This window comes from Buceros rhinoceros, unplaced genomic scaffold, assembly GCF_000710305.1.
Source record: "Buceros rhinoceros silvestris isolate BGI_N320 unplaced genomic scaffold, ASM71030v1 scaffold25201, whole genome shotgun sequence".
Classification (NCBI taxonomy): Eukaryota; Metazoa; Chordata; class Aves; order Bucerotiformes; family Bucerotidae; genus Buceros; species Buceros rhinoceros.
This window is the reverse complement of record NW_010395214.1, coordinates 29,555-44,590: the sequence shown is the minus strand read 5'-3', so window position 1 is coordinate 44,590 and position 15,036 is coordinate 29,555. Positions and strand designations below refer to the sequence as shown.

The 15,036-nt window shown below is 42.8% G+C and overlaps 1 protein-coding gene across 1 annotated transcript; it reads left to right on the top strand.

Annotated features, from left to right (window-relative positions):
* Positions 1-2,635: 2,635 nt before the first annotated feature.
* On the top strand, positions 2,636-14,804 carry APPBP2 (amyloid beta precursor protein (cytoplasmic tail) binding protein 2). The gene is made up of 12 exons (XM_010145486.1): positions 2,636-2,727; positions 3,538-3,689; positions 4,239-4,362; positions 8,736-8,904; positions 9,639-9,728; positions 10,194-10,261; positions 10,340-10,445; positions 10,796-10,920; positions 11,106-11,191; positions 11,566-11,756; positions 12,192-12,357; positions 13,360-14,804. Exons 2-12 carry the CDS (start codon positions 3,569-3,571, stop codon positions 13,611-13,613), a joined length of 1,500 nt encoding a protein of 499 aa, XP_010143788.1. The 5' UTR covers positions 2,636-2,727; positions 3,538-3,568; the 3' UTR covers positions 13,614-14,804.
* The last annotated feature ends 232 nt before the right edge of the window (positions 14,805-15,036 follow it).

Here is a 15,036-nt window from a genome sequence, read left to right as displayed (position 1 = left end):
TGACAGAGTTCATGTGTCAACATGAGCTGAAGAAATTAGAAGTCATTGTAGACTTTTTTTTTTTCCATAAAAGAAAAATAAATCTTTGTAAGCTCCAAATAGGTTAAGTTTGTGTGTAAAAGACCTTTGTTTCTTAAGGAAAGAATGGTTCTTCAGAAGTCCAAACCTCAACCGTTCTTGTCAGGGCATGTTTTTCTTGAATCATGGTTTTGTTTTGGTTTTTGCGTTATGCAGCAAGGCTTGTGGTCAGGAATTCTGTCTCTCTGGAGCCTTAAGAGAAGCATTTCTTCAGTTCTTGTGACTGCTTCTCAATGAACATATGAGTGTTACTGAATCTCCTGGAACTGCTTCACGGTTTGACGTATACTCACTATTTCCACATCAGATTTTGTTTGAAAATGGTGTTGTAACAACTACAGCAGTTTCAAGAGGCTTCAAGCTGAGTTAGTTCCTTAAAAACGCTTGCCAGTATGTCGAGGGAAGGGGTGAACAGTGTAGTAGACGTCCCACGGATGGTGTATCTCTGGTTACACCAGTGAGAAATACACTGGGGTTTTTTGCACGCCTCAGATTTTACCTGTACCTGAAATAATTGGTGTATCAAAACTGAGGGTGTAGTTTGGGACCTTCCCCCTCCCTCACCCCCAGCCAGGACATTTATTCGTTAGCAGCTTAGAATCACATGTTACAGTAGGGACCATTACAAATGTGTTTATGTAACCTCATAAATACAATAATTTTTTAAAATTCATAGCACAGTTATTATTTGGGAAACCAGTATCAGAGTAATGGCTGGGATTTTAATTAATATTTCAAGGTGGCAAGGGGAAATGATGATGCGCTTGATTGAAAGCCTAATTGTTGAATGTGTGATAGTGCTTCTGATTGTCTTAACTCCTGGTCAGATAGCCGTGGTATGTGTCTTCCAGAAATGATCTCATCAGTTACTGATGTCCACCTTCAGTTCTGGGCATGGAATACTAGGCAAGATTCAACCATCTTTTTGTTGTTGATGTTGTTTGTGGAAAACATGTTTTAGGTTTTATAGAGCAGTTGCCATCAGGCAGCTGTGTTGGAGAAAATGAGAATACTTAACCATGACTGTAGTTTTTAAATACACCAGACTGGATGTTCTTTCCCTGCCAGCGAGAATCTAGCTTCAGAAGAAGCTCTGATCCCTTTGAAGTGCAGAGACATGGCGTGGTTTTATCTGAAGAGTAACTTTGCATGCAAGCTCGCACTGTTTTTTAACACATTCCCCACCCCCCCAGCAAAATAGATGACTAAAAGGAAAACATTCATTTCTGACAATTGGCATTATTAGGTCAAAGTATTTTTTGAAGTTTTTTTGTAGATTCGGTTGTTAAAATAATGAACTTGCTGTGCTGTAGAATCAGTGTCATGGGCTTTTATAAGAAGAGTTGACCAAAACTAAATTTATGGCTGGAAGACGTGTTCTGACGTGCTTTGTTTTGAATACTAATTCATCTGCTTCCAGTGTTCATGGAGAAAAAGGTGAACCAGGCACAAGACGCTTAACAATAAAGGTTTTGAAGAAATTATTAAAACTGAGAGGAATATTAATATTAAATCTATGTTTGTGATTGGGCGTCTCTAAATAACGTGTTCTCTCAGCTTTCTTGCTTATGTAGTTGGGGTGGCTGCTCCTTGTGTCAAAGTTCCTCGTGGCTCTAAAACCTGTGTAGCTGGCACGGAGGGCTGTGCTCTAGCGTGAGCACCCCCATCTCGGACAGTGTATATTTGCTTGTCTTAACATCTGGACCAAGAATGAGGGATGTTGGAATAACTGTAAAGAGTGTAGCATAGCAGTGCCTTACCTGCGTGCTTGCGATGGCGTGAAACTCGAGTGTGTAATCTGGTTTGTGACTAACAGTAAATGGTTTTCCAATCGCAGCATCGCACAGATCCCGCAGAAGGACAGAAATGAGCCTTGAATGGTCCGTGTTGAAAGGTGCAGCTTCTAGAGAGAAGAGCTTGTGAGACATGAGCCGCTGGCTTCTCCTTTTTTCCCCGTGGGTTTACTGCCTCACAGTTGCTTTTTTTAGTGTATAAAAAAGGTTGTGTTTTTTCTAGAACACCTAAAATAACACACAGCTGTACTGCAACAGTCCTGTGTGACCCTGTGCTTTGTCAGAGGCTGGCGATGGCCCATATGACTAGGGCAGGTGTGTGTATAGAGGCGCTTCCCTGGGCTACTTACGCTGCTTCCAGTCATTTGTGCTTCAGGGGCTTCAAGAGTTCCAGAATTAATAGCCCGCGGTGGATTTTTCTGCCATATGTTTGTACGGTCGCTTTTGTACCTGTGTAAATTCCTGGTATTTATAGCACAACGTGGCAGGTAATTCTGCAGCTTAACCATGCGTCACACAAAGAACCGTCGCCATGGCTGGGTTTTTATGAGCAAGTCAACTGGTATGTTTGCTTATCTGCGGACATATAATTTTTTAACCTCTAAAGTTGGGGTCCTGTGTGGAGATAGTGGACTGTTACTTCTTACTCTGCTGTGTTGCAATATTTTCAAGTCTAGGTTTCATCAAAAGTCCTCTTTACTATTAAGCTAAATTACCCGGAAGAACTCAGCCTTGAATTTTAAAATTTATTTATATTTTTCTTTCAGCTTTACCAACAGGGCCGTTTATGCCAGCTGGGTAGTGAATTTTGTGAACTAGAAGTTTTTGCAAAGGTGCTACGAGCTTTAGATAAAAGGTAGGAGTCGTACTGTATTGGTAATTCTCATTTCATCTCTCCCCTCTGAATCTAGGTTTTGAATATGGAAGACCATTGAATAGTTTAAAAAAAATACAATGAGGAAAAAAGAAAACAACAGCGGGTGGAGGGCACAAACAAGAAAACAAGTGACGTGAAACCCCCCCAGATGCTCACCACCAACTGCCCAGTGTCCAGCCGGTCCCTGAGCAGTGGCAGTCTGGAGCCTGTTTCTTGCTCTTGTAGCAAGTCCTCAGCGAGGGGTTATCGGACTGATAGAATTGCCCCAGTTCAAAGCCTGTTCCTGTCATTGAACATGCCAGTTTGTGGTGGTGTGCTCAGAACTTGACTTTTTTAGATCAGATTCTTTGTAACTGGAATAAGCTTTGAGTCTGTAGATGTAGCTCCCTCCTGTTGTTCATGTTTTTTCATGGGTTTGTCGCTGCTCGTTTATCTGTGGGAGTTGTGGGTTAGGGTGGATCTGAGGCTCCCCCCCTCTAAGTTTTAGCTGAAAATGTTGTTTTTCAGTTTTAGTATTGTATGAGTAGTTTGTGTTTTGCTTACACTGGAGGGTGTCCTTGTAAAGAACTTTGTGCGTGCTCACTTCATTTGTTGGGTAAGCCAACAACTGTCATCCATTAGGTCTGAGACTGACAGTTATGCTTGAATTCTTCTGCTTTTGGTTTGAGTGTGGGTTGGAGTTATTTCTCTGAATCACTGCTCGTTTGAATTCATGGCACTCGAGAGCCAACTGACTGCGGTGTTTTAAAAACTTCACGTCTAATCAAATTCTGTTTTCTTTTGTTTCAGACATCTGCTTCATCATTGTTTTCAGGCTTTGATGGACCATGGAGTAAAAGTTGCTTCTGTACTGGCCTATTCTTTCAGCAGACGGTGCTCCTACATAGCAGAGTCGGATTCTGCTGTGAAAGAAAAAGCGATCCAGATTGGTTTTGTTTTAGGTAACTGGTGATAATAGGCTGTTTCGCGTATGATACTTTCTTTCATGCCAGCTTCAGCTCAGCTAATGCTAAACGTTTTTCCATGTTAATGTCTGTGATTTCTTTTTAAAGAACATGTGTGGTTTTGGAATGTAGTTTTCAGAAAACTACTTGGTGTCTTTAGCCTATATATTCTTAGATATTAAAATCCAATGTAATTTTCTTATCTGTATTATTACTTCAAATGTTTTAGATTTAAAATCTGTTTGCAGATGTTATGTTTAACATTAAGACTTTGCATAACTTTAGTATTGTTAAGTATTCATGACAGAAATCTGTAGGAAAGCTATGTAATACCAAAAGGTCATCCTCAGCTGAAGGAGAACTCCTCTACTCTTACATTTCATCCTTTAAAATTCAGGTCTGGAGGGTTTACCCTTGTCAGGATTCCTGTGGGTGGTGTGCAGTTCTGTGAAATCAATAGTTATCTTGAAAGACTTGAGCACAGCCTTTTTCTCTTAAAGAGGTGTTTCGCTGTTCAAGTTTCTGTTTGTCCTTGATGTTTTGCAGGGGGGTTCCTGTCGGATGCAGGCTGGTACAGTGACGCTGAGAAGGTGTTTCTTTCCTGCCTTCAGCTGTGCACTCTTCACGATGAAATCCTGCACTGGTTTCGTGCCGTGGAGTGTTGTGTAAGGTGAGCTCACCTTTAATTCCTGGGTGTCCTGCTGTGAAATACACAGCAACGTGTTACCAGCTGCCTGGGAGCCAGCAAGCTTCAGCTGCTCCCTTTCGTGCCCTGCTGCACCAGACCTCCCCGGCTGGAGCTGGAGATCAGGAGGTGCTTGTTTTAAACCAATCCCTGGGCTTTCAACTTGCAAACTGGCAGCGCGGTTCAGTGGAAAAACCCCCGTTCTGGCTTTCTGTGTAGCGTGTCGCCGTAGGAGAGGTCCAGCACCTTGTCTGGTGTTTTTTCAAGGGTTTTTGCACAGGAAGGAATATTATCTGTTGGTGTTTGCTGAAGTTATATTTATATATAAGTTGTTCATGCTACAAGAAGAATTTTCCAACTCCAAACTCAAATGATATAGCTAGAGATAAGCAGAAATAAAAGGAAAACATTTTCTGATTCCAGATCCAGTGATTTCTCTTGCTCTGTACTGGGCTATGTAACTGAGATTAGGTAAACGCTTTGATGTCTGGTTCTTGTGGATGCCTTCAGCCACAGCTTAAATATTCAGAAAATAATGTTTGCTTGTAGGAGGCCATTTTGGTTTTGTACCTGCCTGTTTCTCCAGGCCTGTAGTGGGATCCACTGGGAGTTCAATTCCGTTCGCAGAGGCCTCAGATGGTTGCTGTTAGTTTTCGGCTGCTCTGCGCCTGTGTGTCTGGGTATGTGCTATACTGCTGCGCTCTGCAGCCAGCAGCTGGCTTGTCCTCTTGGTAACACTGTCACTGACCTCTCTTGCGTGCTGCAGGTCTGCACGTGAATACCTGTGTGCTAGCGAGCAGAGTGAAAACAGGATTTTGAATTTTTTCTTAGCTGCTATGATGAACAACAATGTATGTATTTATCCAAATTTAGGACAAAACTTGTTTTTGGAAAACTACTCCAGAACCGCCCCCTGCATCTTGTTTATGACTGGACAAATACAAAGAGTAAATAGGCTTTGCCAGGAGCTGCTTATTTCATGTGGCAATGGTGGCTCTTCTGCCCTGCCAGCTACCCCTGCCTTTCGTTCCAGAAATAAGATGATGCCAGGAGAAGCCTTGGCACACAAACACCGTCCCAGAACTGGGGCATGATGGACATAGCACTGCTGTTATTACTTGGTCCTTTGCCTTCTCATTAATCTAAAAAAAGTTTCCTAGTTGTATTGGGCTGTTTGGCAAGCTGGAGGAGTTGTCTTAAAAATAAACTCCTTCCCCTTCTCCAAATAGAAAAAAGGAAGGGAAGGGAAAGAAGGAAAAAAGGTAACTGTTGGACAATAGCACACAGCCCACATGGTTGTGGAGAGAAGATTTTAATATTGTGCTAGCAAACCCCATCCTTTCTGTGGGAGAGAGCAGTAATTGTACTCAGCTTCGAAGTCATGAGGCAGTCGGGGAAATGTCTAGTTGTGACCAGCTAATCCCTGCTGTGGAGTATCTTGTTCTCACTACTGGGGTCACACTGGAGTTAGGTGGAGTTTTAAGAGAATGAAATATAAGTCCGGCTTTTGAAAAAGCGCTTGCTCTTCTAAAAGCTAGAAAGTCTGACCTCTGGGAGTTTAATACATTGTATTATTAATAGAATGCACTTTAAAAACATGTACAGTTTTGTGTTATTTAGATGTAATTTGGTGTTTGTTTGTACTAGCAGTAGTAAATCATATGGAGAAAGTGTGAGGATTAGAGTTTTCTCTAAGCTCGTTTACTCCCTCCCTGCATGTGGTGTGCTCCTCTCGGTTTGCTTCCTCTCGTCAGTGCGTGTTAAACAATAAGGCACAAATTCCTAATACAAATATGTGCTTTTCCCACTTCATTGTTTCACATTTTGCTGATTTCTGGGGGTTTTTTCTGATGTTTTTAGACTTCCTAAACTGGAACATTGTGTTAGCTGCATTTGTGTGCTCCTAGAGAATGATTTTATTGGGGGGGCGAGAGGAAAATATTCCCCAAAAGCTCTTATTGCAGACATCAAAGAAGATTCCTCACTATTAGCGTAAATGTCCTAAGGCGTTTTGTCTTCCTCTTGGCTTTATCTTTTGAAATTCCTTTGGATTAATAAAGGATTTCTAGTTACTCAAAACAGGATCATGTAAACTCTACTTATCCTTGAGGATCAGGTTAGGTTTAGCTTGGGATTTCAGCTGATTTCTTTGTGTTTAGGCACTATCACTGGAGCATCCAGATACTGGATATTATCTTTCCCAGGCGCTTATCTAAATTGCGGCACTGTCCCTGCTGGCTTAGACCATTACAGGGGATTTGGGCTTCGCATTTTTGATGTTGCACAGCAGCTCCCAGTTGGATGGTGCGGGCGGAAGAGTTTCCCTCTTCAGGGAAACTGCAATTGTGTCATTTTTCTCTCTAGTTTCTTTTAAATTCCTGGCTCTTGTGGCTTGAACGTTAGGTAGTTTTCTGCTGCCTGTGACTGAGAACACTATGCGCTTCTACATCAAGTTTAGTTCTCAGACCTTATTTAAGAAAAAATGCGGCTGTTGCTTTTTCTTTCTGTTCTTGAGCCATGTGGCTGTTTCTTATTGCAAAGCTGGTGTTTGTTTACATAGCGCGTTTCAGGGGGGGTTTCAAGGGCTTTTCTTTTGATCTTCTCTCTGCGTGGCTAATGGACATCTGCTGTGTGCTTGCTGCTGCTCCCTTCTTGTGAAAACAAACTTTATTTTCTTTCCTGTAAGTGTTTGGGTTTCGTGATATGTTTTAAGAGGACAGTGTGGGAAGAGGCAGTTAGAGGCAGGCTGAGTTTATAGGGCAAGCTTAGAGGTGTTACTCTGCAGAGACTACAATAACTTAATTCTCTACTATGGAGCAAATGGTAACAGAAAAGAGGTTTAGAAAAGAGAAACATCTGATCAAAAACCTCCCTGTCCTTCCTCTAACAGTTCCCCAGTTGCAGTTGACTGGAAGATCTGTCCTAATGTGTCATGAAAGATATCAAATGCTGTACCTGCGCACTGGCTCACGCCTCGGTTTCAGCCTCTTCGCCGTTACCTTCTGCCTCTCCTCACTGTGTACTCCCCTTCCTCTGTTAGTTGTCCTCCCGATGTACAAAGGCTGGTCTGGTGTTTTTCATTGTCTAATAGCAGATTTCCAGGAGGGACAGTGGGGGTTCGTTCACCAAAATCTCGCATGTGCAGGGTGGCAGGTGTCTGCGGGAGAGAAGGAGCAGCTGCCTCTTCTTAGGCTGTGATGGGTGGGAATGCTGCTCTGCCCTTTGGGCTTGGAATATGATAACACACACATTTCTAATGTAGCTCTTTAAAGTAAATAAGCATCAGCCTGCACTAGGGGAGGAAATTCTTTACTGTTGTTTTAGATGCCAGAAGCTAAAATGGTTATTCCTCTAGAGCAACCCAAGTATGAAAATCTCGCAGGTGCGGGGTGGCAGGTGTCTGCGGGAGAGAAGGAGCAGCTGCCTCTTCTTAGGCTGTGATGGGTGGGAATGCTGCTCTGCCCTTTGGGCTTGGAATATGATAACACACACATTTCTAATGTAGCTCTTTAAAGTAAATAAGCATCAGCCTGCACTAGGGGAGGAAATTCTTTACTGTTGTTTTAGATGCCAGAAGCTAAAATGGTTATTCCTCTAGAGCAACCCAAGTATGTTTCAGTAGCACTGTGGTTTATTGTCTGCATTCGGCTGTTGTTTCAGGAAGCTTCTGTTAATCCTTCAGATGGAAAGGCAGCGGGTTAGGAGATGCAGCAAGGCGGTGGGAGAGGGCTGTTTGAGTTGCCATGAACCGGGTCAGACCAGGCTTTTCTGGGGGTTCTAAGTCAGTGCCAGATACTGTGTTGAATGGAGGTGATTGAATTGCTTGTGAAGACACCCCCCTCTAAGCTCCCAGAACAAAAACTGCCCCCTGGTGAAGCACTGCGCTACTTGAGGCTTCAGGAAAATGTGCAGAGTTGCGTGAGAGTGAGCTGTGATGTACTTACAGTGCCTGGTTGTATTGACCATACTTGGGAAAGGAGGTGGAAGGGATTTAATGCTGTATATTGCTGGGGTTTGGAAATGGGATTCCATCAGAGTGGTGAAGAATGGGGTTTATGAAAAATAAAACACAAAGCCACCGCAATTCAAGCATTGGGTATGTAAGACTGCATCAATATGTAAAATCGTATGACATCTCCAGCACTAACAGCTCTTGCCACACAAGAGACAAAGCGTGGTGTTCTGAAAGGATGTTCTGTAAATAGTTCTCCTGCGTTACGGAGTTCAGCCAGTGCAGTTCTGCTGGGATGACAGCCCAGTTCAGCGTAAGGATAACTCCAAACTGTAGATCCATGGTACTGCTGTGTATTGAAACAGTTAGAGACACCGTTTAGAAGGTCTCTTTCCATCTTCCTAAGGTTGCTGCACGTTCGAAACGGTAACTGTAAATACCACTTGGGAGAAGAGACGTTCAAACTCGCACAGTCTTACATGGACAAACTTGCAAAACATGGTCAGCAAGCAAACAAAGCCGCGCTCTACGGGGAGCTGTGTGCTCTGCTCTTTGCCAAGAGCCACTACGATGAGGTGAGCGAGAGTTTGGTTTCGTTTTTTTTCCAGAAAACTGGTTATGAAATCCACTAGGATGTTCCACAGTGACTCGTTCACATTCTTTCTAGCTGGAGTCCCTTTCTCTTGGTACCTGTGTGGCAGTACCAGAGGAATACTTCTGGTTTATCACCTGAGTATTGTTCTGAGTTGGTCTACAAGCTCTTACTGGTACTTTGACCAACATTAAGAAACCATGTGTGATGCCTTAACATGTGCTACCAATCCGTAAATGGAAATATTATTAAAAGCGTGTTTTAATAGGCAGAAAAGAAGAGCAGAACACAGGTAACAGTTCTGTGCACCTCTTTTATACAAACCTGTGACTTAAGGGTAAGTGCTGTCTAAACTGCAGTTTTCCTTCAGCTCCGCTGTACGCTGCCCAGGAAGCTGTCCAATGCAATAGCAATTGTAAGGATTATGGAAAGATTGTAAAATACCCTCTTTTATCTCTAGAAGCCATTGCAATAATACGTGCCTTTGGCCAGTGTAAAATACTGACTTAGGCGTTCAGTGTTCACCTTGAGGGCTCTCTTAGTCTGTCTTTTAAGACTTAAGCTGAACAAGTTTAATACACATAAGCAATTAACCAGGATTTTTAAAATTTCTCATGTAAATGCTAGTTTATTTTTTAGTGCCAAGTAATGTTTTCCTAAATGTTGCAACGTAGCGAAGTTCCAGCTTCGTTATGTTGGTAACTCTTTGTTTGACAGGCTTATAAGTGGTGTATAGAAGCCATGAAGGAGATCACCGTTGGCCTGCCTGTAAAAGTAGTAGTGGATGTTTTACGACAAGCTTCAAAGGTGAATCTAAAATCTTCTGTGTTTCTTCTGTAACTAAGTTGTTACCAGGAATGGGTGAGGATAGGTCGTACCTCGGGAATATCTGGGTAACCGGGTCCGTTTCATGAGCCTTGCGGCTTGTTATCCATGTTCAGTTGGTCCATCTCAGTCTCTGACCTGAAACTGAGTTACTGCCGTTCAAATGAACGCAGGACACAGCTAACCCAAGAGTATTCCGTGAGAGGCGGGTCTGGTCACCTCCCTGTCGTCACCAGCACCTACCCCAAGGTATGGTGCTGGCCCTTGAGTCATTTCTGTCAGAATAAAATGCAGGTTTATTAATGTGATCTGTGAACCTTTTCTTAAATAACTGAAAGATCCTTCGATAACCCTGGTGATATTTTGAAATTTAAGATTGGGCTGGTATCTGGAAGAGATGAGCTCTGAGTATGCACATCTTCATGTGCTTCATTTCAACCTGTTTAGGCTTGTGTTGTAAAACGTGAATTCAAGAAGGCCGAGCAGCTGATCAAACACGCGGTGTACCTTGCCCGGTAAGCAGCATTCCGAAAAAAACCCTTGAAAATGACACTTCACTTGCCGTAGTTTGTAATACAAGTATGTTTCTGCAGGGAGCATTTTGGAGCCAAGCACCCCAAATACTCAGATACGCTGCTAGACTATGGATTTTACTTGCTCAACGTAGACAATATCTGCCAGTCTGTGGCGATCTATCAGGTACTCAGCAGGGCCAAGTCTCTTTCTGCAATTTCTCTTCATATTCATCATCTCTGCCAGGTTTCTACTTAAACTTACAGAAGGTTAATTTAGAGATAGATCATAGCTGAGAACTGCAATATTTGTTTAAAAACAAAACAAATCCCACCCCCAGCTGTGGGTTTTGCTTTTTTTTCCCCCTGACTTTTAAGAGGCTTTAGTATATTTACTGCCAGAAGTACGTAGGTATCAGCCTACGGAAGTCAGAGCCAGCAGATGTACTGTGGTGGCCCTGTGTCAACTGTGGGAGAGATGAACCGGGGTTTTTCTCTGTATTAACCGATGAAATGGTATTCGTGTAACTCTTTCAGACAGCTCTTGACATCCGGCAGTCAGTATTTGGAGGTAAAAACATACATGTAGCTACAGCTCATGAAGACTTGGCTTACTCTTCGTATGTTCACCAGTACAGCTCTGGGAAGTTCGACAATGCACTGTGAGTACCAGCATTTGAGGGACTGGCAGCAAATTTCGTACTGTAAATGGAGAGAAACATTCTTAAGTGATACGGGCTTTCCAATCAGAATTTAAATTCCTCTGTTTATTGCTGTTTCTAATATTTATCAGATAGCTGCTAACTTAAATATATGTATCTTGAATTATTTATTTAAACTCTTTCAGATTCCATGCTGAACGTGCTATTGGCATTATAACTCACATTCTCCCAGAAGACCATCTTCTCTTGGCATCTTCAAAGAGAGTTAAAGGTAGAGCCCTTAACTGCCTTACAGGGGTGGTTTGAATGCGGTCAGATACGTTTATCCCAACAGAGACAGGGTAACTTGGGGCTTTTTCAAGTTAAGGTCACTCCAGAACATTCTTTGTAGCCCTCAGTGTTCTCTGTCAACATACTTGTAAAATCTAAAAAACCCCTTATTTACGACTCAGCCAGAAGAGGGGGCAGGAAGTAAAAATACGGAATATAAAAATCTGTGTTGGGAGCTTGTATCATGTCCAAAACCACTTTGAAATGAGCACAAAGCCTGGTTAGATGCCTCCCAACATGGGTTGCTGCTCCCTACAGTTAGCACCTCGTTGTGTTTGGAAGGCCGTAACGCGGGGTTTTCTCTCCTATGCTCAGCACTTATCCTGGAGGAGATTGCAATAGACTGTCACAATAAGGAAACGGAGCAGAGGTTACTTCAGGAGGCTCACGACTTACACCTGTCCTCACTGCAGTTAGCTAAAAAAGCCTTTGGGGAGTTCAATGTACAAACAGCAAAACACTATGGCAACCTTGGAAGACTGTATCAGTCCATGAGAAAGTTTAAGGTAAGATGATATTGGTTTACCCCAGGCCTTGACTTAAAATCTGCAAGGCATCTGTCAGTCTGTCACAACAAATCGTGATTTTCAATGTCCACAATCCATAACCGTGGTTCGTAGCTTTATGGTTGGAAAACTTGAACTTTACAATTCATCTCGCCAAAGCTTTATGCAGAAAGAATCTCTTAAGATGCTTGATGCCTTGAGAGACAGGGAGAGGGCAATTTGATGACGGGAAAAGCCATACTGTTTGCTGATCCACTTAACTAAGAATTAGGAGAACTTGATTTGGTTTTGGCTTTCTTAATTTTTGCCTTTTGTAAAGCACTGTGGACTGTTTAGCCATGACATCAATATGTTTCTTTAAAGCTTCCTCTTTTCCCTCTCCTTATGGCATGGTGAGTGGTGTCTGACTGACCTACGTCCGTTTGATCCTCACAGGAGGCAGAAGAAATGCACATCAAGGCGATTCAGATTAAGGAGCAGCTCCTAGGTCAAGAGGATTATGAAGTTGCGCTGTCAGTGGGTCATCTAGCGTCTCTCTACAACTATGACATGAACCAATACGAAAACGCCGAAAAGCTTTATTTGAGATCCATAGCAATTGGTAGGTGGTTGTTCCAGCGTGTGTCTTTATACTGTTTTATTACTACAGGAAACATGAAAAATCATGTTTAAAGTTATTTAGGAAAGAACTGCACTCCCTGGAAACATTGAAGGCCAGGGTGGACGAGGCTTGAGCAACCTGGTCTAGTGGAAGGTGTCCCTGCCCGTGACAGGGGGTTGGGACAGGATGATCTTTAAGGTCCCTTCCAGCCCAAGCCGCTCCGTGATTCTGTGTGCGTACTGAAATGCCAGGCATTTATTGTCTGTTACCAGTCTGAAGACAATGCTTTTTCTGGAGTGTTCTCCTGGGGACTGGATTCTGGAATTGTATTGTTTTCAGCGCTCCATCAGAATTCTCTCTTGACAGCATCTGAAACCTGGCTAGTTCAAAGCCTGGCTGCTGGCCTTTAGGCTGCATTTTGGAGTTGTGGCTAGAATTTCATGTAGAATGTGCTTCAATTTTGAAAAAAGGGGAAAACTATCATGTCCATTGGCCTAACTGTGCTCTTGTGAAATACTTTTCTTGCCTATTAGTGCCTGCAGTGAACTTGTAATTCCCGACAAAATGTGTCTTTGGGCCATGCTGTAGCTCAATTTTGAGACAGACAATCTCACTTCATGCAGTTCTGTATCGTGTGTTACAGAACACGGTATAATTTTAAGGTACAGGACTGAAAAACAACTTCACTGTTTAAATTGGAACACAAAATGACCACCTTTATAGGACTGGTGGGTTCCGTTCATGTAAAGCTGTGGCACAACTGCTGATCTGATGGTAGAGCCCCTGAGGACAAGTGCCAGGACCTTAAAGGAGCAGGTGGATAGAATTCACACCCTCCCCCTGGAAGCTTGTGTGTTGCTTGTGTTCTTGATCTGCCATAACAAAACCGTGACAATCTGCCGTAACAAAAAGGTTCGTGTTGTTGGTAAAAAAACCCTGAGAAATAAGATGTGCCAAATGGGGGGATTACCTTTAATTTTGTTTTCTTTTGGATTTGTTTAGGAAAGAAGCTTTTTGGTGAAGGATACAGTGGACTTGAATATGATTACAGAGGTCTCATTAAACTGTACAATTCCACTGGCAATTATGAGAAAGTTTTTGAATACCACAATATTTTGGCCAATTGGAACCGGTTGCGGGATCGGCAGTTCTCGGTTACAGATGCTCTGGAGGACGTAAGCACCAGCCCTCAATCCACTGAAGAAGTGGTCCAGTCTTTTCTGATGTCTCAGAACATTGATGGACAGAGTAGCTAAGAACTTGGTCAATTAACCAGTTAAGGTTTTTTCCCCCAGGTTACAGGGGGGAAAGTCATACTGTGAAATCTAAACCATGTAGTTCTCTGGGGGCTGGAATTTGCATTGAAACACTGGTCCAGTCCACTGAAGAGTGCCCATACGGATGAATGTGTGTTAAATTCTTCTCAGCATGTGTATGGCATGTTTAGTTCGGCTCACATTTTTATCACGGTATTCCCAAAAACCCCTTCTTTCTCTCTCTCTTCTTTGAAAAGAAGCTCCTTTGCAGAAGGTCTGCAAGAAAACATTAAATAAAACTGTTCTGAGTTCAAAAGAGTTGCATCCTTATTACGAACAGAAGGTTTCATCGAGATCTTTCCTCTGATCTGTAGAAAGAACACGTGCTGTACCATACGAAGTTCTGGGGGAAGGGTGTTTCTCCCGTATGTCCCCATCGTAGCAAAACTAATCGTAAATATCGAGAAAAGGGAGAACGCCCCAGCCTTGGCTGCTGCCTTACGAAGAAAAGTGGCAAAGGACCACTTTGGAGAGCAACATACTCTGTGTGAACCACGACAGCTTGTTAAGCCGGGAACCACCGTATGTTGTTGCTAGTATCCTGAACTGGACCAGTGTTCATCTAAAAGCGGTAGAAGATGCAGTAGACCAGCAATCTTAGTTTTCCTTGGTACCAGCCGAGAGTGCTAATCTTCTAAACAGGACCAGGAGAATCACAAGTGGACCAGCCTGCTAGAAACAGTTTTTGGACCAGTGGCTTTAATTTAGTATTTCTGCCCCTGCATTCACTCTTACAGTAGAATTATTTCATTTAGATGTATGATCAGTGCAAAATTATATTCATGTAATAGATACAAAACTAGGAAGTGAACGTTCATTAGCGGTTGCGATGGCATGTCTTTACCTAGTGAGCTTCTACAAATATTGATGTCAGTGCCACAAGCAGAAACTAGAAACGCTTAACTCTTCGCTGCAGCCATCTTCTCTCCTTCGGAATGGGCTTGCTCTGGTAACTGAGGCAGTCACTTGTTTATGCCAGTTAATAGTTTTGTATTACGATCCAGTTCCGTTCCGTGTTTCTGGAGAACACAACTTCTTGTACAGTTTGCAGGGGTCAGCGGAAAATGCCAAAAAGCACAACAGGTCTTTTTTTGTGATGCTTCATTTCTACATTAAACGATAGTACAACCAGCAACTGATTCCTTTACGTTAATGTAAGGAGCAGAGGTCAGCTGCAGAGCTCCTTTCACAATGCCTATCTCACTGGCTTGTCTTAACTTCTCTTCTGTTGCGGGGGGGCTGCTTGGGGGGGTGTGGGTTTTTGTTTGGAAGGTGGTTTTGATTTTGTTTTGGTTTTTTAATGTTGAGGTGATACTCATTGGAAGGTCTGTGTGGCATAAACCAGAAACAACTCGCTGCTGTT